General features: G+C 44.2%; 2 protein-coding genes across 9 annotated transcripts in view; both read left to right on the top strand.

Annotated features, from left to right (window-relative positions):
- CAMTA1 (calmodulin binding transcription activator 1) overlaps positions 1-23,718 on the top strand; it is a 232,511-nt gene extending 208,793 nt beyond the window's left edge. For 2 of the 8 annotated variants that reach the window (XM_017735060.1, XM_017735066.1), the window contains 9 exons: positions 883-1,070; positions 1,442-1,688; positions 2,156-2,227; positions 3,212-3,232; positions 5,632-5,825; positions 6,017-6,091; positions 10,803-10,833; positions 14,217-14,287; positions 20,228-23,718. In XM_017735060.1, the coding sequence (XP_017590549.1) occupies positions 883-1,070; positions 1,442-1,688; positions 2,156-2,227; positions 3,212-3,232; positions 5,632-5,825; positions 6,017-6,091; positions 10,803-10,833; positions 14,217-14,287; positions 20,228-20,291 (963 nt within the window). In that variant the 3' untranslated portion in view covers positions 20,292-23,718. Of the gene's footprint in view, positions 1-882; positions 1,071-1,441; positions 1,689-2,155; positions 2,228-3,211; positions 3,233-5,631; positions 5,826-6,016; positions 6,092-10,802; positions 10,834-14,105; positions 14,288-20,227 lie in introns of all 8 variants that reach the window. The other 6 variants (XM_017735059.1, XM_017735061.1, XM_017735062.1 and 3 more) reach the window with 6 other exon arrangements.
- A 932-nt stretch (positions 23,719-24,650) lies between these two features.
- Positions 24,651-24,960, top strand: part of VAMP3 (vesicle associated membrane protein 3) — a 6,620-nt gene continuing 6,310 nt past the window's right edge. Inside the window, exon 1 of the mRNA XM_017735005.1 lies at positions 24,651-24,810. Coding sequence (XP_017590494.1) covers positions 24,651-24,810 — 160 coding nt within the window. The remainder of the gene's footprint in view (positions 24,811-24,960) is intronic.

The following is a 24,960-nucleotide window of genomic DNA, read 5'->3' as shown; positions in this document are numbered from 1 at the left end:
GAAAAATGAAGATGTGGCGCCTCCTGATCACAGCAGTGTATGTGACTCAGGTGACCCAATAGTCCTGTGGGAACAGGGCAGCAGTCCCTACAAAGACAAGATGTGAGAGATGTAGTGCTGTGGTTGCAGGCCAAGCCACTGCACTTCAGAGGGAAGGAAATAAGAGTGGAGAATGGGAGGGACAGTGGGTTTGGGGGAGGAAGAATCCCACTAGGTATGGAATAGAGGAAATAAAAATAGAAGCAGGAGAGACATATGAGAAGTAGTCACTGGGAGAAAGGTACTGTGGTTGTCTGAGCAAATGGATAATGGGAACACAGCCTTAACTGTTCTGCCTTGGCATCTCTGAATGTTTTCCTCTGGCATTGCAAAACAAGAACAGTTTTCTGTTCTCTTGAGTTGAAAATTCCTATGAAACTTGCTGAGCTCTGAGGGATATCGTTCAGAAGGATTCCTGACAATGTTTTATCCCAAGATTTTTAACTTCTCTTGATATGCCTTTATTGTTCTGTCATGCTGTACTTTACATCTTGGCAAAAGAGTGGCAAAGTCACTTTTCCTTTGGAAATAACATACTAGTGACAGCTGTCAATACTGTAGAGGGAGGGATCAGAGACCTTTCACCAGATCTCTTGGGCTCCCCATAAAGGAAAATAAGAGGTCTGGGGAATATGAAACCCTACAGTGCTTGGTCTGAAGAGGCAGAAAAGCAAATGAGCGCTGGTTAACGGATTTCTCTCCACTCCTGCAACAAACAGTAGACTCCAGCTTCCACAGGTTTGGGGAAAATGGGGCATTCTGTCTAAAGCTGGGCTGTAACATGGAAGCACAAGGCACCTTCTACCAGGCAGCAAAGGTTTGCTGTTCTTTCCCCCTTGACAGGTGAACATGATGACACTTGCAGAGCACATTATTGAAGCTACGCCTGACAGGATCAAGCGGGAGAATTTTGTGCCAATGGAATCACTGCTGGTGGAGAGGACAGACAGTGCTGCCATGAGCACCACCATGAGCTGGCTGGCCAGTTACCTTGCTGATGTCGATCACTTGCCCAGTGCTGCACAGATCAGGTCAGTGAGAGCTGTGAGGTTGCTCTGGGTTTTGGTGTGGTGTGAATGCTGGGCGGGCAGCATGTTCTGACTCTTCAGCCTGCAGATGCCAGGTCTCAGTGAGACTCAGTTCTGGTCTGGCAGGCCCAGGCACACTCTTGGGCTCTGGTGTATTGTTGCCAGCACAGCTACAAATTCATGGAATGGGGGTTTCACTCCAGTCCACATGCGTGCGTGCAGTACAGGCAGGCTCAGCCGTGTGGGATGTTGCTTGGAGAGATGGAGGGGAGCATAAACTTCTGTCTTGAACTCAGAAATGCTGTTGTCCTTATCTGTGATGTCAGCCCAAGTGCTTTGTAAGCCAATAATTCCTACTGTGATTGGTATTTCAGAAGTCTGTATAGTGAACCCCTGACCCCTTCTTCGAACACCAGCTTGAGCCCTGCAGGCTCACCAATCAGTGAAATAGCTTTTGAGAAACCCAGCCTTCCCTCGGCAGCAGACTGGTCCGAATTTCTGAGTGCATCCACCAGCGAGAAGGTAGAAAATGAGTTTGCACAGTTAACTCTGTCTGATCATGAGCAGAGAGAACTCTATGAAGCTGCCAAACTCGTCCAGACAGTATTCAGGAAATACAAGGTATGTGGCCCAAACGTCCAGTGTCTTCCTTGTCAGGTGTGTGAGAGAGAGTATAATTTGTCACAAACCAAAATGTGGGTAGTACCCACTTTGGGGACAAAAATACAGTGTCTGTTGTAACCTTTTCAATGCTTCTGGCATTTGCTTGTTGATGTTTGCCCAACTGTATGGGGAGTGCATGCCATGCCATGGCACACCTGCTGTGCCAGAGCAGCACTCACACAGCACATCCTCAAAATGTAGCCCAGAGGTTCTGCTTAGTTGTTCACTTGGCGTAAAGATGCATTTTGAAGGTTTGTTCCTTACGTGAGTTGACAGTAGGGACAGCTCCAGGAAATGCCTAGGCCTGAGTTGGACTAGGTAGCGTTGATAGGAGAGGTTTGCCCTGCGAGCAGCCAAGAGCCACATCACCTGTCGTGGGTTTTGGTGCACTCTGACTGATGCTGCTCCTTTCCTTCTCCACGCAGGGTCGTCCTCTCCGGGAACAGCAGGAGGTGGCCGCTGCTGTTATTCAGCGTTGCTACCGAAAGTACAAACAGGTAATCAAGAAAGTGAAATTTTATGAAGCGCATGTAAGTGCCCTGAACATACCCCTTTGTAGTGGGAATTATCCTCCTGTTCCTCTTGTATGCTTTTCAGCATGCGGTAATGAAGTATGTTGCTCAGGCAAAATTGAAAAAGGAAGAAAATTCGTGTTCTGAATCTTAATTTTGGAGGGAATCCTTGAAATTATTTTGTGAGAATGCCTGTGTTTTTGCTGTGAGATGGAGGACAGTGATGTATTCCATATTGGCCTTTATGCATGCTGTAGCCTGAGGAGACTATTCTCTGACTAGTTGCTTGCCAAATTTCATTGTGAAATTGAAGTTGGTTTTGCCTTTGATAAAGGTGAAGATGAAAAACAGGTTGTTTTATTTTGTACATGCTAAACTTTTAAACTATGAGAAGTCACATGTTGTAGCTTGATGCAAGTTTTTCCAGGACTGAGACTGTTCTCCAAACGCTGGTTGGAGACATGTTTTCAGGCTGAGTTCTCAACCCCAGAAAAAGAAGATACCTTTCCTTTTTGGTTTTTGGTTGGGTTTTTTGTTTTGGTTTTTTGTTGTTTGTTTGTTTCGATGAGGGCTAGAGCCCACATCCCTCTTTGCACTCTACCCTGCTAGACACAGTCTGTCTAATGCCTGGCAACATGTTACAGAAAGCGAGGCAAGACTTGTGCTCTTTTACAACCCTCAAAAACATTTATTTGGGAAGCCTTCCTAGTGTTAGGTGACTACATTGTGGTTCACATCCAACCCATCACATGGCTTTCATTCTGGAGTGGTGCTTCCTGTAGTAAGGGAAGCTTAATTCCTTTCAAAAACTGCTTGACAAATTGCTTTGTCTTGGATTCTGGAATTGCTTCTTTTTGAAAGAGGAGAGGATTGTTTGGGTCTTTTTGTTTTGGTTAGTTGGTTTTTTTTTTTTTCATGCTTTATTTGCAGAACTAACATTAACTATGTATTTTTCTGTTTCTCCCCAAGCTTACTTGGATAGCCTTGAAGGTAATACAAATACAAACACTATTTTGGAAACAGTTCCCCATGGGTCACTAACTTTCCCACTCAGTATAAACAAGGAGAACCTGGCATTTTGGAGAAATGTTTTAATAGTGTCCACTAATAAATGCCTGTGGTTGAGAAATCACTGACAAACCAGACCTTCTGGGAGTTGTGTATGGACTGCTGTGCCACAGTTGCATCAGCTCCGATGAGCAGGGATGGGCTGAGCTGCTGGGAGCGCTTTGCAGCCAGTTTCCAGAAGACAGGCTTTCCTTTAGTGCTCCTGATCAGCTGTCTCTTGGTGACCTTTGCCTTGGCATTTGGGGAGCACAAAACATTTATCCCACCCGTGCAGCCAATGTCCTCTGCATTGTGCTTGCCTGTTGAAGTATTTTGACCGTTCATCTTTGAAATGCCTGTTTGCTGAATTCCTAAGGTCAGCATCTCAGTGCATTGCTGCTCATGCTGGAGGCACAACTGTTGATGCCAGTCTTAAACTGTTCACAGTCAATAATTTCCTTCTGTAAAGATGGGTTTCCCAGCTGTGCAACATCTTGCTCTTGTCAGATTCTAGAATCAGCTGAGCTTTTCTCAGGGCTACCCGGAGGCAAGGCGTGCTTTTCCTGGAGAGAATATGTCCTTGGGGTGATCTTCCATCCACCGCTTCCCCCTGCCCTGTGGTTGTCTGGAGGACTGTTCTGTCAGCACAAGTGGGTTGGGCTCTGGGACACTGAGCTCACCACGGCTTTCCCCTTTGGGGGAGGAGTTTAGGTGACATCTCCACTGATCCCCTTCCCAGAAGAAGGGAACAAGAGGAGGACAGGGGCAGCTACTCAGGTCTTAGAGTTGAATGCAAACATATTGGGGTCTGGTCTATCCAGTGACTGCTGATTTCTCTTTCACATGCCTTATTCCTCTGATCTGTTACCGCACTGATCAGCGCAGGCTTGTGACTGGATTGGAACAGTCACAGCTCATGGCACGGTTTTGTATTTGAACCCTTCTGTTCAGGGGTTTGTAACTCAGCCACAGAAATCCCATCTGGGCTAAAAATTCGAAGGAAAACCATGACCAGCCCATGAATTTAAAATCACAATCTGATCCATTAATTTAAAAATGTTAAAAAGAAGAAAGAAGGAAACAACCCAATAGAAATTAATAATGGCAAAATATAACTGCTCCTAATGACTGCTTCAATTCCAAAAAGTGAAATTTGGTAAATGGTGGTCTGTGATGATACTGGAGGGGTTTTTGCTTCGCGGTTTGTTGGGAGGGATGTTTGTTTGCTTTTGGGGTTTTTGGTCCCAGCAGAGTGGAAAATACTGAGATGTGTTAGGATGTTACCTTGTACAGGGCAGTAGCTGCTACTCATCTGTCTGATAAAGTGACCAGAAGTCAAAGCTGATAAAATACCCAGGAACAATAGACACATCAGCTTTGAAAGTATTAAAACATATCAAAATAATATTAGCAAACACTGAAAACCTCTGTTACAGTAATATGAGTGCAACTTCTATACATTATTCTACATTTCTGTCTTAGAAAGGACTTAAAAATATGCATGAATGCACATGGTTTCTGTTAAGTGGTTATCGCCTTGCATGCTGTGAGAGGAAAAGAATGTAGAATGAAGATTTTATTTTAAAAGAGTTTGTGCCTGCTTTACTTGGGATCACAGGGCTAGAAATAATACAGTGCTAGATGTAACTTGGGAAGTGTGTGACCGCTCATGCAGATTTGTGAGTTCAGTAGATGCTTGTTATGGATTTCTGATGAGATTTAGTTTTGCCTGTGTCTTAGGCTCAGTATTAGACTTGTAACTGTTGTGGTTTTGGGGATTTTTTGGGGTTGTTTGGTTTTTAAGAAAGATGGGACTTTTTAGTAGGGCCTGTTGCAATAGGACAACTAGTAATGGTTTCAAACTGAAAAAGGGTAGGTTCAGATTAGATACAAGGAAGAAGGTTTTTACAGTGGGGTTGGTGAGTCACTGGCACAGGTTGCCCAGAGATGTGGTCAATGCCCTATCCCTGGATGGGGCTCTGAGCAGTCTGATCTACTTGAAGATGTCCCTGTTCCTGTTGGGGGGTTGGACTAGATGACCTGTAAAGATTCCTCTCAACGCAAACTGTTCTATGATTCCATTAATCCAGACAGACTATTCCAGAGGTGGCAAAACAGATAGTTTTTTGGTTTTTTTTTTTCTTGATGCAGACAAAGTTCTGCCCCTAATCTTACGGTTGTTCCAGTTCGCTGTCACCATTTTCTCATACAATTCCCAGTCAGGGAATAGATACTCGTTTACTTCGCATCATGTCTTAGTGACTCAAGAGTCTTTCACTGTAGGAACCTGCTTCTTGCTGGTCTTACTGGGATGCCTCAGCTTCTCTTTGTTTCTGTTGTAGTATGCACTTTATAAAAAGATGACGCAAGCTGCCATTCTTATCCAGAGCAAATTCCGAAGTTATTATGAGCAGAAAAAATTCCAGCAGAGCCGACGAGCCGCGATGCTGATCCAGCAGTACTATCGCAGCTACAAAGAGTGTGGCAAGAGGAGGCAAAACCGTCGGGCGGCCACCATCGTACAACAGAAACTCAGGTGAGCCCCGGGGGTGTTGATGCTACTGGGATCTTTGTATGTTGTTTTTATGCTCTTCGAGGCTGTGCTGTGCTTCACAGACAAAGGCCAGTGGGAAAAGGACTGTGGTTCATAGGATAATTATTCTTGCATTTAGTAGTATTCTTCCCCAGTTTTGCCTACACTTCAGTGTTGGGGTTTTTTGTGTTTAGAAGCAGTCTGCTTACCAAGAAGCAGGATCAAGCTGCTCGCAAGATTATGCGGTTTTTACGACGCTGCCGCCACAGGTATGACACTATCTTTTGGTATCTGCCCTTCCTTAGAGCAATGTGACAGTATTCAAGTGTGTCTGCAATGAATGCAATGTAAATATAGTGGAACCAGCTCACTGCAGATCTTCTAATCAAAGAACAAAGCCAAGCTGTTTCCAGGATGCACTGTCAAAAGTGAAATCTTTAATTTAGGACTGTTGCTGAAAGAGAATTGTGTACAGCTCCATTGCTTATAATGTAAAGCAGTCCAGGTGGTTTGACTTGGGGAAGTCTAAAAAAAAGTTTGTTAAATCATAGCTACAGCTTCTGAGTGCTGCACAGAACATTCATGGTATGTGGGAAAGTGCAAAATGTGATGACATCTGGTGTGTGCTGGAAATGCTTTTAGTTTGGTCACAGAATCATTTGGTTGGTTCTCCTCAAGTGCGTGTTCTCTTCCATGTGGGTAGGTGGGATGTGGCAGCAGAGCAGCACAGGTTAGTTCACATCAGCCACTCCACAGACATGAAGATGAACCAGCTCCTGCCAGTGTGGGAGCAACACAGGCTTTCCAGAGTGCTCCCCTGTGGCAGCCAGCCCTGCCATATCAGCAGGGTGTTTGCTTTGGTTTTTAGCTGAAAGGATCCCTTATATGATCAAGTTGCAAAGTGGGACTTTGCCTAGACAGCGGTGAATTCCAGTGTTTCTGACTCTGCCCGCTCCATTCTCACTACCCATGCATTTCATCCCCTCAGGAGCTGGTCACACCTGATGCATTTTGAAGCATGTTTAGTTCAGCCCAGTGACATTTAACAAGGAGAGCTCTTAGAGAGGCATGTGATAGCCTCTTGATTTTATAAACAGACACAGTCCTTATTGCAGGATTTCAAAGCTGCACTTTGCAGAAGGTCAGTGTGGCTTATGCTATGGAAGTACATTTTACCTGCAGGTTCAGTGGGAAGTAACATGTATGGACAAGAAAGAGGGCTTTGTAGTTCCCAGGCTGATTCCAAGTGCACTTGAAACAGCCACAGTTACTGATGAAGAAGCACAAGCGACTTCTTGCTTTCATCAGGGCATATGTAAGAGACCAAAGGGTTTGTTCTGTTGCGTTTGTTGTGCAGCATGTCCTGGAGGTTCAGAACTTCTGTATCCTCTCAGATCTGCTTGAGATCCAGGCAGTCCCTGGGGGAGCCAAGTTTCCATCCAGGGAGTTTCTGGGGTCAGCCTGACAGGCTCTTACAGCCGACTCAGGCACAGGCCCAGAGAATGCCGCCGGTCTGGCTGTGTCCCTGGGGTTCCCACCAACATCCAGGATGTGCCGTGCACTCCCAACTGGGCTCAGTTAAGACTCCAGCTGTTGAGTAACACAGACTCTGCAGGGCTTAAATTGCCCATGATTCCAACAGTTCTTGACTTCAGCTCATTGCCTTCCTCTTTCTCAGTGTCTCCTCTTCCCTTTGTAGAGAGACTCTGCTCATTTGCACCACTAAAGTTTGCAGGCCAGACCCAGGGTCAGTCTCCTCTCTCCAGCAGTGTGGTCACTGCTCTGGGCATCCCTGCAGGCTGGGTTTAGCTCTTGGGGTGTTCCAGACAGAAGTTCAGGAGCAGGGGAGATTTACTGTCATTAGGCTCTCTCTGGCTCACATCACATTGCGCAGTGCTTGAATTTCTGCAGCAGTGCAGTCCTGTCTGTGTCCACGGGCACTTTGGTTGCTTGGTAATTCATCCATGATTCTTGGCTAGGATGCAACAAAGTGAAGAAGTGACTTGTTTCCACTGAAGATGTTAACAATGTTTCAAAACTGCCTTGCTTTTCCTTCTAAAATAGAAATGATAACAGGGTTATGGTCACATACTTTCTCCAAGCAATCATAAGAGTTTAAAACTGTGTTAATGTAACTATCATTAGTAATTAATAAATCTGAACAGGAGCATTGTGGCATTGGTAAATGATAAAAGTGAAAGTAAGACTTACCAAAATGACAAAAGCAGCATTCAGAATCTGCTTGAAAAATACATAAGATTACCAGATTTATGGAACTGATTAGAAATGTGACAGATTAGGGTCTCATTCCCCATTTTCCTCCTGCTTGGCAAAAAAGCTCTAGCAAGCAGGAAGACGTTTTCCAACAGCGTGTACACTTCATGCTCTGCTCACTTGAGCTGCATCTGTGTTCCTGGGGTCACACTGCTTTTGTATCTCGCTGAGCCTTGGGTTCCTCAGGCTGCTGGAACCACACAGGGATCTGGTCCCTCTGCTCTCTGCAGTCAGTGACAAACTCTGAGCAAATCGAGTTCTTAGAACTTTACTGCCGTGCAGGATTTTAAAGACAAATTGGAAGCCTTTTGCTTGTGTAAACAACTGTAAAGGGAAATATAATACTGGAAACTATACAGATCATCTGCTTAATAGAACAGAGCTTCACTTGCTCCAGCATCTCAGCTGACTCAGACTGATCTGTTTGCTTCTTTGCTCCCCGTCCTGATGGGCAGATCCCTGCGCTTCCCCTGGCACAGCCATATCCTGGCAACAGCACCTGCATCCCTTGCTTCCCAAACCTGGCTCTGCAACCCTCTTTCTGAGCTGCCTTGTGGTGCAGGTACACTGGGGTACCAGGGAGAATTGCTTCCTTCTCACCTACTCTTCCTCAAGCTTTCTGAGTTTTCTTTGTGTCTTAATAATGACATTATTCCTCCCTGCTTGACTTTTCTTGCCTGCCTCTTTCTAAGGGTAGAGTAATAAAGCCTAGGATGCTAAGTAAGTTTCAGATCACCTCTGTGTAAGCCTCCTGATTATATCCCTTCAGTTTCCCATGTGTCCAGTGTGACACTCAGGGTACAGCTGATGAGGATGGCACAGGAACTTGGGCTAAGAGCCTCACATACTCTTTTCTGCTTGTTGGAATCCCATTGCAGTCTCTTCTTGTATTGCTCAAAATTAGCACACTGCTGCTATAAACAAGAAATTAAGAAAGCCCCAGTCTCCAGAAGGAAGCACTTCAGCCATCCAAGCTTCTGAACATCCAGGGGTGAGCCATAACAGCTAATACCTAATGTTAGTTAATGCTCTGTAGTATAAAAATGGCACTGTGAAGCCACTTGTTAAACCACAGTGCCTTGTCAGTGCAAGGGATAGAAATGACAACTATTTTTGGAAAATCTGAGGGAGTGAAAGAAAAGAGAGCATGCACAGGAGCATCAAACAAACAGGGTCTTGTAGCAGATTTCTGTCATTTGATAGAGCTGGGGGAAGAGGCTGCAAATGCCAGTTGCAGTCTGTTGTAAGGAGAGTGAGCTAAGTGAGAAGACAGTAAATTCTTAAAATTCAGAAATTCAACCTTCAAAAAATGGAATTGTTTAACCTAGATTTTTGTCCATGAGCAAATTCTGTTGCTGGGCCAAAAAATTACTCTCAAGAGCTTATTCTGTAGCCTTGAGGTGAGATTTATTCAGGGTTTCCCCTGGCAACCGTCTGCTTGGTGGGGTTTTTTTCCTGTTTAAAATTGATCGAAGTCTACTTTAAGCCACTTATGAGAACTCTTTCTCTGCTTGCATTCAGAAGAGCTCAAATGGTCATCTTGTCCTGTTTTGCTTAGTAACTTTTTGGCACAAAGGCTTAATATCTCAAATGTCATTCTGATCACCTCAGGGATCTGATCTCTTGAACTGAATGTTTGTTTCCTGAGCAGAAGGTATTTCAGGTGTTTTGGGAGAGTTAGCGGGAGGTTCTGCAGTTGGAGCTCTCAGTAGTGGATACATAGATGTTGATGAAAATCAGAAAAGGTGTGAGTTTTAGCTGAATATACTCTTAGAGAAGATGCTGGAGTTGTAGTAGCCAAATATTCTTCGGTGTCATGGAGACAAAAGGGATCGTTCATCAGCAGGAGTCATTCTGACCGTCAGACATGTATTGTTTCCTTTTGACTTTGAACAAAACCCCCATATTTATCCATCTGTTGTCATATTCTCAAAAATCCGGTAAAGAACATGCATCAGCATAACACGGTATCAACATGATTTGTCACAGTTGTTTGTTGAGAATGAGAAACAGAAACTTCCTGGCCTCCCAGGAGAGCTTCACCCATCTTCCCATGGTGCCCAAATCTGTCAGCTTGTACTTGACTAACTTCCAGCCTGAAGCTGGCCGCTAACACATCCTGAGGCCGAACCAAAGCTTTGCACAGTTAATGATTTTGGGAAGACTCCCCCTACTTAGTGATCCCCAGATGTGACACATCTAGAGCTGCAAGGAAATCCAGGAGTTCCAAATGGTTTTGGATTTGGTGAGCTGAATTCATGTATGGTACAGTCAGCTTGCACTGGGAAGGTAACCTCATATCCCCTATTCTTTCTCTGATTTGTTGGAAACTTTTACTCTTCTGGGGGTATCTAAAGCATTGCTAAGCTAGGATTATGATCTGCAGTGTTTTCTATGGAGTAGCATTTGGAATGAGATAGAAAAGAGATGATTGCTGCAAGGGAAGGCAGGATGCAGCTAGCAATGCCACGAGGATGAGAGTGTTGGGTTTTTTCTACTTGCTTATAACTTTCTGCCCTAAAGCACCTAAACACAGGACTACTTTTCCCTGGTAAAGAGGAGTCCCGTAGGCAGGAGTGGGAAGGGTTCTTTCTCTCCAGGCAAGCAGAAGTGCTGTCTCCTCCTCCCTGAAGTGAAGCTCTGGGTAAGGTACGGTTGTTGCCATGTGTGTCTAATGGCTCTTTGGTATTGTTTTGCACTCTGAAGCCCTCTGGTGGACCATAGGCTGTACAAAAGGGTGAGTGTAGCTGCCTGCTAGCCAGTTCCTCTCTTCCATTTTAAATATATTTGCTTTCTGCTTGCTTGCATGGGGCTGCGGCCGAGATATGCCAGTAAGTTTCACCTCCATTAATTATATGAAAGAATCCTGTCTAAACTAACCCTACTGCAATGACTAACACTGCTGCTTTTGTAACAGGACAGAGCTCTGCAGTAGATGTTACCAATGCATGAATGTGTGAAAAAGGACATGTATATTCATCATGGGCATGCTTAGATGGCGTTGTCGGTGGGGTATTTTTTCAGTATCCAAAAGGGCTGTGAGTAGATGTTGGAATTTGACAGGGTCTGCACTCAGACACACTCAGTGAGTTCTGTTGTCATGGTCTGCAGCAGCATTCAGGGTAGACCATAGGAAGCTGCACTACAGGTGCAGCCTGCTCTAAATGGGTGTTTATTTCTGCCTGAGCCAGATGGAAGCAGAAGAGCTCCTCACACTGCTTTTTACTCCCAAAGGTGGTTAAGCACCAGTGCTTATCTTCTAGAAGTTGGTCTTTGGTAAGTGACACATCTGGTTGCCTTATAGGGCCAGCTTTTTGACAGCTGTTTCTCTCGTTTGTTAATCCACATATTGGGAAGGAAAACAAAAAAAAAAAGACATGAAGATGCTGTAACTGTGTTGTAGTAAGTGCCAAGAGAGCTTCTGTTGGGAGTCTCATTCTCAGCATGAAGAGCCCACTCACCTGTGTGTTCAGTCATGTTAGTGGCTGGTTGGCTGCATGACAGCAGGGTGGCAAGGGGTGGTGCTGCCTGGAATCAAAAGAAAAGCTTTCCAAACAATATTAAAATGGTACTATAAAGAGCAGTTCTTTAATGAAAGTTTTCAGATGTGGAAAATGTAGGTATGGGCACATGTGGTATAGGATTTTTACAATTTTTATAATGTTAATTAATTAGTCTGTCTAGCAGGTGCATCCAGTAGGAGGCTATGGTGACCCACCCTTGGGCCTGCCCCTTGGAGTGTCTCCAGTTCTTTGCCCCGTATCTTGTTTTCATTCTCACTGGTGCAAAACAAGATGTCCTTGTTAGAAATTCTTTTCTTGAAAATAAGACTAAATAGAATTTCAAGAATGTGACATAATGTGTTCAAAAGGATTAGCTATTGTTTTAAAGTGTGAAAAAGGGTAAGAAGGTGCTAGAAACTATAAAACTCTATATTAAAAATCTGCAAAGCTACAAATACATGAAAAAGCTAAAAATCTTCAGGTATCAGTGAGAGAATTCCATGGCAGATCTCTCAAGGCATGTGCCTCAGCTGCCAGCAGGCTGCTCTGTTCCGTCTCGCACCTGAGAGGTCATTAGGGCAGCAGGGTTTTTGTCAAAAACTGCCGTCAGAAACATCACTGTTTGTGTGCTTATTGCTCCTGTTTTCAGCAAGGGAGGGGTGGCCTGGACCCCTGCTTCCATGTAATGTTCTGTAAAGAAAACTTTGTTGTTGATCACGGAGTTTTATTGACTTGGAATTGCAGAGATCATTTTCAAGGCTCAAGAGTGAGAGCATGAGCTGGGCTAAAGCCTGCTGGAGCCACCATTATTTGTTTAACTATTTAGGCTAACAAAGAAGCAGCAGCTGATGACATTTGTTTCCAGACTGTGACTTCTATGCTACCATTTTTTGTTGTGTGTCCTTGTTTCTTTACAAGTTAAAATTTGGAGTTTTTACTAATAACAGGTGAAGTAGGAATTGGATGAAATGAGGGCAAAGGCCTAGACGTGCCCTGAGGGCAGGGGTTGCTGTCAGCAGAGGCTGGTATTGGAGGAGAAACAGTTGTTGCACTTTTAAGGCTTTGCGTGTGGAACAGCATATGAGAAATTAGCAGGAAGCAAATTCTGGAAGTTTGGTAGCATTTCCAGGTTTTGCCTGGAGTGACCACTGATGTGTGATTGATGGGGAAATGGGGCAGCTCTCTGTCTGGAAAAAGTAAACTGTGAGCTATCTGAAAATGTACTGACTACTGTTCTGCCAAAGTAAGTCTGTAATAGCAAAACATTCTTTGCTGCTCTGCATTCTGGTAACACCCTGTGTGTCTGCTGCTGGCGTGCACACACATGAAGAGCATTCCCAGGCCTGCTGATGTGCACAGGCTGACACAGCCCCTTGTGCTGAGGGCATGCCTGCAGACGTGTCTGTCTGTAATACACGAACAGGGTGTTTTCTGTACTCGTGCTGTTGGAGATAATGGTCACAGCATTTGCTCCTGGGTTTCAGTTTTAAAACCTTTCCAAATTGATTGGTTTTTTTTTTTTTTCTGGATTTATTTGGGTGACATTACACCAGGATCAGTGAGGAAGGAGAGGCAGGAGATTTTACTGGCCAACTCTTGTGAGACAAGACTTGTTATCCTTCTGCAGTAGAAATTAAAATACCTTTTAGGGGAAAAAAAACCCATCCAGTTGCTGTTGCCTTTAAGTAACAGTTAAGGAAACCTGCTTCAGTGGAGGGATTTCAGCTACTCACCATGCCCCACTACACAAATGTTTGCCTGCGTATCAGTCAAACTATCCGCTGTAGCCTCCTGCAGAAGAGAGCTTTGCTCCCAGTCTGGGTGTAGAGTTGAACAAATAGCACAGCTGCTTGCAGCGTGACCCTCTCTGCCCTACCCTTGGCAGGAGATGATCTGGAGCAGATCACAAGGAGTGAGTCTTTCCCATCACTAGGTGGTGACCAGTGAGGCACCTTCTGCCTACAGCAAAAGTTGCTCCCTGGGGCGGAACAAGTGCACTTGTTACCTGTGACCATGAGTAATAAAAACTGTCTTCATTCACCTTCCATGTACAAATAGACCCCCTTACCCTGCCATGTTCTCATGGTTTGATTAAATGCTGCTCTCCAGTTTTGGGGGAGCAAGTGTGTAGCATCTGAAGTCAGTTCTCTGGTAAGTACAGCTGCATTTCATACCTGAATAAACAACATCTGCCATGTTTTGTTGTTCTCTGCATACTCTTCCCTCTTTTGGCATTTTAGCAACAAACCTTTTCCTACTCCTGTGCATCTGGGACTTGTATATTTTATGTGGTTTTAATCTGTGCCGTGCAGCAGGCATTGCATTGAGGTACCTGGTTTCTCACATCTCTTAGTAAGATTGAGAACGGGGGAAAATTTCAAGGGGTAGGAAAGTCCCATTTGTTTGAGTTCAGGACGATGTGTGAAAATGTCATATTGGGATATGCGTCACTGTACCTGCAACAAGAGTTTTCAAAGTAATTTCTTTTTTCATTTACCTCTTGCAGGGGCTGAATGTATTTGGAGCTCAGATGTGTGTATTAAATTGCAGACCGCGTGCTCTCGGGTGTCGTTCTTATTGGGCCTTTCTGTCTTTTTTGTTTTGCTGCCTAAATGAGGTATCTGGAAAAAGGCAAGATCTCCCTTGTCTTAAATATCCCACAGACCATTTCAGCTCTCAGAGCAACAGGTAACTCGCCAGCCAGCCTTCTCTGGCTCTTGCACCCTGTCCTGTAAACTGATCTTCAGCATTCGGACTCATTCAGCATTTCCCTGGCTGGGCATTACGGAGTCACTCTGATGAAGCAGCTTTGTGTTACGCTTTACCCATGAAGCCATCGTTTGCTGTGACTTTTCCTGAGTAGGGCTGGTTCATTTGCTGACACCTCGTACAGGACTGGGGAGGGCACGGGGAGAGGAGCTGCCACTCGCTGGGGCTGTTGCTTTCTACATTGCTTCAGCACATACTGATGCACCCTCTGTATGGTGTCCAAATGAGCAACACAGTGTGAAAGGCAGAAACTTGGGCTGGCTGGAGCAGTTTGGGAACCAGGATGTATCTCCCAAGAGTCAGGGTTCAAAGCTCATGTTTGAAATCATCTTCTCTTCTTTCAGTATGTCAGCACCATGGCTGTGATTTCAGACACCTTAGCAGTGGTCATCTCTATTGCACGTGCTTTTTCCTTCCATCTGCTCTTCAGCACTTGCAGAGGGAGTAACTTTGTGCCTTAGAAGTGCTTACTGTCTAGAGAATATGTTATTGAGGAGGTGTTTGTTCAAGGCTTCATCGGTGCGAAATCAGATGTACGGTCCTTGCAGTTTTGTGCATGGTTTCAGAGCTGCTGGAATAGGATGGTGCTTTTTTGTTTGGAGACCTGCAAAAGCCAGGTCCTGTTTCCCATTCTGGGGTGTTCCACTTGCAGCTGGGTGTTACTTGAACTGTCCTCACTCCAGCCCCCATTCAGCTCGGGGAGGTGCTCCCAGAAGTGATCCAAGCCAGCGTGACAGTGCTTGTAGACTCTTGGAGAGGTTTGCACACCATCCAGCAGCACCTGGCCTGCTGCTATCACTTCCAGTGCCCTCATTTCCTCTGTTGTTTAAAAAAATAAGAGTCTCACTGCAAGTCTACCAATCTTCTCTAAGAACATTCTTTCTGCTGTTCAATTCTATAAATCCCAGTAGTGTTCTTTTTTCTTAGAGCAGTATATTAATGCTTGTAACCGCAAACGCTACGCTTTGGTTCTCTTCCCCTGCCTCAATTTAAGAGTGGAAAAATGTTAACCAAAGAAGATTGCCTTGTAGCATGAAGGCAGTGCTATATTGTTCACTTACAATCTCTTGTAGCAGCACGTACTCAGAAGATTTCTATTTTCAAGGGTCCTAATTTGTCCAAAATTCTTCCCTCTATTTTTTAACTGCAGTTAAAAATTTGGAGGGTTTATTACGCTGAGTATTAATGAAGAGGAAATACCAGCCCCTGCTATCGAGACTATATTGCTGTAATCAAATCAAAGTGCCACTGAGTGAGGAACTCAAGAGAAGAAGAGTTAACAAAAGACTGAAAGGACTTCAAAGACACAGGAAAGGCTGCAGTACAGACTATCCAAGAAAGAATTAATTGGTTGAAGACAATTAGTTTTAGATTCTCTTGACAAAATGTTTTAGATAAAGCATTACCTTAGTGCATGCACTGGTTCTGGCACCTCCTGTTTATCATGGTTTGAGGAAGCAGCATGGTGTTCACAATAGCACCTCAGTGCTTCCCCAGTGCCACTCTGGCCATGGATTGGTTCCATTTTTGGTAACGTTTGGAGGTATTTCAGTTCACTGTGGCTGTGCCTGCTGCAGAGCCTGTGGTGAGCAGGACTGCCCTGCACCAGCTGCCAGGAGAAGGAAGAACTTCCCTGGCATCCCAGGGCCAACTCTGGAGAGAGGAGGAGAGACTGACAGCTGCAGACTGCAAGTTTCCATCTGTACCAGGCAGTCTGTTAATGGAATAAAGGACTCACAGGACCTCCCTGCACTTCCCCTGCAGTGAGACACATGCACTATTGCATATATTGAACAAAGAGATCCACTAATTAAAAAAATATGGTAGCTTAGTGAATTTGGATGGTCATCATCTTGAGGCCCACGTGTGTAAATGCTGTGGAATGCAGGGTTTGTTTTAAGCCATTACATGCTAAATAGCATCTTTCACTAATGTACCTCTGGCAGATTTCAGTTTATACCCTTAGGGCAATTCTCTACTATTTTGTGTCCGTGTTTTTCAGTAGTAATTATTACACCTGCATGTAAATGATGTAAATCACACCTGACCAAGGAACGTGTTGCAAATGTAAAGTGTTCAACACTGTCCCATATGCCATCCTTGTCTCTAAATTGGAGAGACATGGTTTTAAGGATGGACCACTGGCTGGATGAAGATTTGGCTGGATGGCCACGTGCAAAAAGCTGTGGTCAGTGGCTCGTGGTCCACGTGGGGGCCAGTAGTGGGGCCACTACTGTTCCACATCTTTATCAGTGCCATGGGTGGTGGCATCAAGGGCACCCACAGCAAGTTTGCTGACACCATGGAGCTATGTGGTGCAGTCACACGCTGCAGGGCAGGGATGGATCCAGAGGGACCTGGACAGGCTGGAGAGGTGGGACTGTGTGAACCTCAGGAAGTTCAACAAAATAAAGTGCAAGGTCCTACACCAGGGTCAGGGCAATCCCCCCCACACAGGCAGGTTGGGAGAAGTGATAGAGAACAGCCCTGTGGAGAAGGACTTGGGTCATGGTTGATGAAAAACTCACCCTGAGCTGGCACTGAGTGCTCCCAGCCCAGAAACCAATTGTGTCCTGGGCAGCATCCAAAGGAGTGTGGGCAGCAGGGGAGGAGGGAATTCTCCCCCTCTACTCTGCTCTTTTCAGAATCCTGCACACAGTTTTGGTGTCCCCAGCATAAGAGGGATGTGGAACTGTTGGAGCAAGTCCAAAGGATGCCATGAAGCTGATAAGAGGACTGGAGCACCTCTCCTATGAAGACAGGCTGAGAAAGTTGGGGCTGCTCAGCCTGGAAAAGAAAAGGTGGTGGAGACCTCACAGCACCTTCCAGTGTCTGAAGGGTGCTACAGGGAAGCTGAAAAGGGACTCTTCATCCAGAACTGTAGTGATAGGATGAGGAGTAATTGATACTAATTGAAAGAGGAGAACTTAAGGTTAGATATTAGGAAGAAATTCTTTTCTGTGAGGATTAAGAGACAGTGGAACAGGTTGCCCAGAGAAGCTGTGGCTGCCCCATCCCTGGAAGTGTTCAAGGCCAGGTTGGATGTGGCCTTGAGCAACCTGCTGTAGGGCAATGTGTCCCTGCCCATGGCAGGGGAGTTGCGCCTAGATGATCTTTAAGGTCCCTTCCAACCCTTTACATTCTGTTTCTGTGATTCTCTGTTTCTGAACAGGACCTGTATTAGTGCAAACGCTGAGTGCTGCAGTAATTAACTTCTGTTGGCATGTGTGTTCCAGGCAAAGAGATGGGATAGTTCTGCACCAGTACAGATATTGCATGCTGTAGGTTGAAGTTTGCAGCAAAGCATGTCTTGCATTCTTCCAGCAAAAGTGCTTCATTAGTGTAGCGCTTGCATGTGAAGTGCTAAAGTAAGGAATAGCATGTCTCAGTGGAAGAGCCACCAGCTTACTTAATGTGCATGTTCTCAGTGAGATAATAACAGGTTAATTTTACATTACAGTACTGAAGTGCAACAGAAAACACTTGGAAGTTGCACTGCAAATCATGCATTAATTGATGGTATCTTAAACACAGTTAATCTAAGCCTTAAAAACTGTCCATTGCACAGAGGCACAACACCTTTTCTAGCACAGCACCAGGGATTTTGGCTCTCCTGCTTCTAAATGGTGCACTACTAGACATATTGGTTATAAATTCAAGTGAGAGGCTGCTTTTCTGCTCCAATAAAATAAAACTAGATAGACTGAAGATGAGTAGCTTGTAATTTGTGACTGGTTTTGGCTTACTGTGCCAGCCCTCCTGTTTCTTGCAATGAGAAGGGGATCTAGCTGTACTCAGCATGAAGAACCCCAATGAACTTAGATAGAACTCAGGCTGTCAGCCTGAGTAGAGGCTTGTTGCTGCCTTCTGTGCAGTGCTGGAGTCTCCACTCTCTTGATGTCAACAGGCTCTTTTAGACACCATCTTGTGTAGAGCCAAAATCTTCTGTAGAAGATTTCTCTGTGAAGTTGTAGCAGGCAGTCAGGCTCGGCATAGCACTGTCCAAGTAGGAACTGAGAACCCCTGGTGCTGCCTTGTGCCTTCCTCAGCCTGGGGACCAGAGCACTGCTTGGCACCTGGGAGAGCCTTCTGGGCTCCTGTTCTGGGCTTGGATTTCAGGAATGCTGGGGCCCCTTCAGCAGTGGCCATCAGACTCTGAACACACTGTGTGCATTTGGACTAGCAGAGCCCTCTGTCTTTCCATACATGATATTCTCCAACAGTGGAATTAAGATAATTAGCAAAGGTCTAACCTGCATACAGTTTAGTCTGATTTGACCCCTGTTGGCCACATTTCACAAATACTGAGAATGCATTTGAGTGCTAGAGCTTTAAGTCAGCTAAAACAGAGGTAAAAGCACCCAGCTCCCTTTTCACTGTGGTTCTGACTAACAGTACGTGCAGAAAAATGACTAAATAAAACGTGAAATGGAGGTGTATTTATAGAGATCAATTTATAGCCTTCATTGTATCCTTATATTAGGCTGGTGCAAGAGCCAGAAGAAGATATGTGGGTGTAAGTCTACGCACAGTAGCTACAAACTGTCACTGCTGCTTCTCAGCTCTCCTGACATGTTTTATTACTTTTATTTACTTGGGCTTTGTTAAATGCTTTCACTTGTAGCTGGTTGCATTACACAGATTTGCATCTCTTACACTATTTTTTTGTATTACACCTTTGTCACTTGTCCTTTCAAGTTTTTGCAACATCACATGAGCACTTGAGCCTGTACATGCTTAGCTAGATCGCCTTTCATTTTGAGCTGTAAACTGCTCCTTTTGTGGGGGACTTCCCCTTGCAGGAGCAGAGGGAGGACATGTAGAGGCAGGTGGCAAAGGGACCTCACTGCAGAGGAAATCCCTGCAAGCGGAGGCAGAGCCAGCCCCAAGCACAGCTGGGCACCTTTTGTTTTAGGGGCAGCATGGAAGTACCTCTGGATTTGGTCTGGCTCCTCTGCAGGGAGCCTGCACTGACACACAGCCAGGTTCTCAGCCTGAGCAGAGGTTTTGCTGCTGCCCAGCTCCAGTGCAGAGCTGTTTCACTCAATGGGATTGAAATGATTCCCTTTTTCTTCATCCTTTAATTTAATTTTTAACTTTCTTGGCTTTCAGTGATGGTTTAGTTCTTGTGCTGACAGGTTAGAGGAGGTAAGGTATGGCATGCATTTGAGAGAATTGAGAACTGGGGCATGAGGCCACATCTAGGAAGAGTGACTTCCACACTGTAGGTTCATCTCCCTTGGCACACAGCATCCTGCACTGCTGGGAAAATACACCAACATGCTACCAGCAACATAAAACGTACAGGCACCAGCAGCTGGAGTACTTGTGAAACAAAGTACCTTTCTTCACACCCATACTGGTTCTTCTGCTTGCACATAAATACTTTCTTACGTTAAGTTCTTGTATCAGCACCAGGCTTCCTTTCCAAGCTGGACAGACTGATTTTCCCCCACTGTGCTGTCGCTGCCTCAGCACCGTGTGGAGAAAAGGGCTCAGCACTGAACAGCCCCTTTGCCACGACAAATAGGAAGCAGCTGCAGGGTCAGGCAGTGAACAGCAGTCCGGGAAACCTCAAGCAATCAGGCCACCAGAACAAAACCCAGCTGTAGTTGCCACTACTGGGGGGAAAACATTAACTGGAACCAAGTGTCTCTCCAAACGTGTTTGTCTGGGATCTCCAGTGGTCCATTCTTGCGCTTCCAACTGTTTATGGTGTTGGGAAGGCGTTACCCTCCTGCCATGTCTCTGGGAGCTGCCTCTTCTGCACGGGAGGTTGGAGTGATGAATCCTTGTGATTGTTCTGTCTTCAAGAGATTTGTAATAGAAGTGTTACATAGCTCCTCTTTGTTTTTTCAGAGTGAAAGAATTGAAAAAGGCCAAGGAACTTGAAGATACGCAGCAGCATCCCGTAGCAATGTGACATTGCTTTTCAGACTGTTTTCATTTTCTGTTTTTAGCAGAGACATGCAACAACAACAAAAATAACCACTGCAGTTCTGGAAATACCAGCTGCAGGATTTTAACAGTAATGTTTTGGTCATTGCATTTGCACTTTCATGGACAACTTTTAATTTGTTCAGCAAGACATCTTGGAACTCAATCTTCTGTTGGATCGTGGGGAAAACAAGACACCAGGAGGAAACCGTGAGTTGCTTCATTCTCCGAGAAGGAAGGAAGAAGCGATTAATTATCCTTTTCATATAGGGCTGTATTAAACAACATGTGGAACTGTACAAATATTATACCAAAAATATTGTTCAGAAAAGGTGGGAATGCACAAGCAACACAAGAATGCTGTTCCTGCACCTGTCAGTCATCTCCAAGAAACTGAAGCTTTGAGAGTCTCAGTGGAGGGGCTTAGATCAGTACATCTTTATTGGGTCCATGCATCCTCATTTCCTTCGCACTCCTGTCTTTTGTGTTTTATTTAAACCTCTACAGCACACTTAATGCAACTTTTTAAATCTGCAGGTTTTTAATACATCCCGTGGGAACTTACAGGAGGGGTTGGTGTATGAGAGACACGGGTATTGCATGAGGAACAGAGAGAGCAGCTTAAGCAAGTTTTACCCTTTTTTTTTTTTGTATTTTTACTAGAACCTGCAAACATATCAGCTGTCATGTACTTTCTCTCATGTTCAGCACTTTATTTTCTAGCCTTACCTTCATGTACTGTTGTTTTAATTAAGTTCTTAAATAATTTGTAAAACATGTAGCTTTTTCTCTTATGTACTTGTCAAACCTCTTGTCATTTTGCAGTCACGTACATATGTTGCCTGGACATTTTATGCCACCTAAAGATCAGTGGTGCTGCATTCTGGCCAGTAAATTTCTTATTTTGGCTACTTCATCAAAATCTGGGCAGTTTCTGTATATATAGAAGGTAGAAATGGAAAATGAGAAAAAAATATTTGAAAGGGAATATATTGATTAATTACTAAATATTTTATTCACAAAGGGTCAATAACTTGGCAAGATAAAATTATTATTTGTATAGTTTTGTCTGAATGAACGAGAAGAGTGTGGATGTATTGTTTGTACATATTGTATATATTAAAGAGATATGTGCATGAACTCAAGAAAAAGAAATGAACAAAGCAAAGCATTAGTGGCTATGGTCTGTAAAATGAAACAAAAACTTTATTTCACTATAAGAAACTTTATTTTAAATGTTCTTTAGAAGAACATTTTTGCTAAAGCATGACTAAATGGCAAAAAAAGAGCTACTGTATTTAGACTTAGGAAAAAAAGGCAGAGCAACATTACTTTAAAAAAAAAAAAAAAAAAGAAAAAAAGGATATGTTTACATTTGATTTTGGCTACCAGGAGTTTGGTTCAGTTGGGTTTAATTTATGTATTCCTTCCTTCTTTTTTTTTACCCCCGTCTTTTTTTTTTCTTTTTTTTTTTTGCCAATGGTGCCAAGTAATGTGAATGCTAATATTGCTTAAGAAAATTAAGTTACTTTTGCAAAGCAGATAATCATAAGAGTACAAAAACCGTATTTAGCTTAACACCATACACTCACTCCAATAAAGAACACTTAGAATGAACATAAAATGAAAAAAAAATAAATAGTACGAAAGTAGAAAATATGTTTCACATTTTCATATCTCCTGCTGGAAGTCAGAAAATGTAATAAAAATTGCACAAAAAATTTTAAAAAATTAAGTAAAACTTAAAAAAAAGATGCAAACTGATCCTGTAGGGGTGTCATGGTATATTGCTATTTCCACATAGTGAGGAGCCAAAGAAATTAGATTTTTTTTAAATTGAACTACTAATTTAAAACTGTCACAGATTCTCAACAATGGGAACCAGTTCTGATCTTCATTACACAGGAATGTAAGGGAAGAAACTCCTGAAGTCCGTGTCATTACTTGTGGGTCACGTACATGTGTCTGAGATCAGAAACTGCTCCTGTCTGTCTCGCTCATGGCAGTTTGAAATTTCTGAATGAACTTGTGTAAATTTGAGATTGTTAGTTTTGGAATAGTTGTTCTTGCTTGATCCCGGCCACCAACTGCAATGTTTAAACGCAAGGCTTGTTGTGAAGCCAAAAAATATTCACACATAAGAAGCTTTGAAACTGGTGTCTTTAAAAGAAGAGTAAAAACAAAGATTGTGGCAAAAAAAACTGGGGTCAGTGCTCTTGGTGCCTTTTCTATAATTGTACCTGTTTTTAATTACTTCTTTTCACTGCCAGCATTGAATTACAGTAGATGTGCTATAGCTCATTACCAGAATTCTCTTGTACATTTCTGAACTGCTGCTTTATGACCTGATTCAATTTTAAAAAAAAGGGAAAAAGGCGAAACAAATGGCCTGGCGCTCGCACTGTGCCTGTGGGCAGCCTCGAAGCCTCGATTTACTGTCTGCAATTGGAATCTTAACCATCAAATTTTCCTCTCACGCCAAAACAGAACAGGAGACGCTGAAGAATCTCCTTTGGAATGAATTGGAAATGCTCTGTATTAGTACTGGAAGAACTCTTGACATTTTGAAACTGAAATATTGCACCCATTAACGAGTACGTAACAATATAGAATTGATCTGTTCCTAACAAGAGTAGTGACCTCAGTGGAAATGTTTTAACTCCTTGTCTTTACAGAAAATGATTCAGTAATATACAGAGCTATTTCAAATTACTCTTCCAGATCCATGGGCCTGGTGGTGTATCTACTAATCTAGATCCTGCTTCAGCCAAACGTTTAAGCCTGTACTGGCTGTTAAACATGCAGGCAGTTCTGCAGCACAGCTCCAGGACTCCCGGCATGCTTGAAGCCAGGTACAGCTCCCAAGTGCTTTGTTGTGTCGGGCCGTAACCCTTCAGTGTGTCACTGGGGAGGGAGGAGCACTCCCCCACAGTGAAGTGATTCTTCAAACCCTCTTCGTGGTTGTGGAACTTAACATTTTCACCTAAGATAAGTAAGTGCAGCTTTCTAGGAAAATTCAAATTCCCAAGTGCCAGGAGCCAGATCTTCTGTCTTCTGATAATAGAATCGCTCCTTTGTGAAACACATTCGACAGCAGTAATACTGTGTGAAAGAAATACAGAATATAACATGAACCCCCTCTCTGGTTGCACGCTTATGGCAGTTCCACACAATAGCTGGTGCCCAATGGGGGGTCCCCAAGACTTGCATGTAAAACTAGTATAGATGTCTTCTCTTTTGTAAGTTTTATTTTTGTAACTGTGCATGTAAAGCATCACTGAATCAATGGATCTGTTGAAGAACTCAGCTGCTGGAACCATGCAAAATGTTTTGAATTGCCCTTAAAATATGGAAAATGTTTTCTGAATGCTTTATATTCTTTCTGCTGTAAATTAAAAAAGAAAATTTCCCCATACAAAGTGTGTGCCTTCTTCTGAATACATCTCTTCCATCCTACTTTGAGAGCGAAGTAATCCTTTAGTCACTGTAAGGAACCACAAAAAAAAAGTTTCTGCTCTACATGACCTGCTTGTAAGTATATTGCATCTGATTTTTTACAGGTTGTAGTGTGACAGTCCACAGCCTGCCCATGAGCAGGTGCAGCCCCCAGAGCTTTGTTTGTAGTTCCTCTTCAGTGGACAATCCCATCCAGGGTTTTCATGAGAAACCATGTAGACCTGGTAGCAAAATGCTTAATCCTACAGTGTACACAAAGCAGAGTCAAATGGCAGAATTGAAGAGGGCTGCTGATGCAGAAACCTAAGAGATGCAGTCATTACTGCACTAATCAAATACACAGCTTGCATGAACTGGTCCTCAAGAATGAAACTTGCACCAGACTACAAGGCTGGCCCAGCAGACAAAACCCAAAACCAGGTTTAGTAAATTAACCGTCTGGTCAGTCTGAGACTATGTTAGTACCATTATGAGCAAGCTCTTCCAAAACTCAGCTCCACAACAGCAGATGAGATTTCATTAAGAGAGTTTCTTGACTGCAGAAAAAGTTCAATTATGTTTCTCTTTAAGAATAAATCAGCATTTAACTCTCCAAATTGCTCTCTCATTTCCCCCCATTTTTCCATTTTACATGGCTGTTAATTGCTGGGTTCTTTACTATCGCGGCGGGTTGACCGTCCTGAAAGCAGACAGAAACCCACCAGCTGTGTCCACTCCCGCACCTCCTCCCTTATCCCCAGGGGTATGGCGGGAAAGAACTGGAAGACTAAACATGAGGGAAAAGAATGCTTGGGGTGAGATAAAGTTTAATACGGGGAAAAAGAGAAATCACAACACGTGGTGCAAAGGCAGCCAGTGCCTCCCTCCCACCAGTGCCTTGCGGAGGGCGATGTTCCCTGGCGGAGTAGCCCCGGGACTCCCACGGGACAGCGAGCGCGGGGGCCCCGCCGGGCGCCCCTGGATCCAGGGCGGGGACGAGGACAAGGAGAGCCCCGGGCCGCCCGCGGACACCAGTGACAGCACCACGAAATGCACGTGTCTCTGTGTCCGTGTGTGTGTGTACGTCTGTCTGTCCGTGTGTGTGTCCGTGTCTGTGTGTGTATCTGTGTGTCCGTGTCCGTGTCTGTGTGTGTGTGTGTGTCCGTGTCCGTGTCCGTGTCTGTCCGTGTGTCCGTGTGTGTGTCCCCGTGTTTGTGGGT

This window comes from Corvus brachyrhynchos, unplaced genomic scaffold, assembly GCF_000691975.1.
Source record: "Corvus brachyrhynchos isolate BGI_N302 unplaced genomic scaffold, ASM69197v1 scaffold395, whole genome shotgun sequence".
Classification (NCBI taxonomy): domain Eukaryota; kingdom Metazoa; phylum Chordata; class Aves; order Passeriformes; family Corvidae; genus Corvus; species Corvus brachyrhynchos.
Note: the sequence above shows the minus strand (reverse complement) of the source record. Positions and strands in the feature narration are given on the sequence as shown.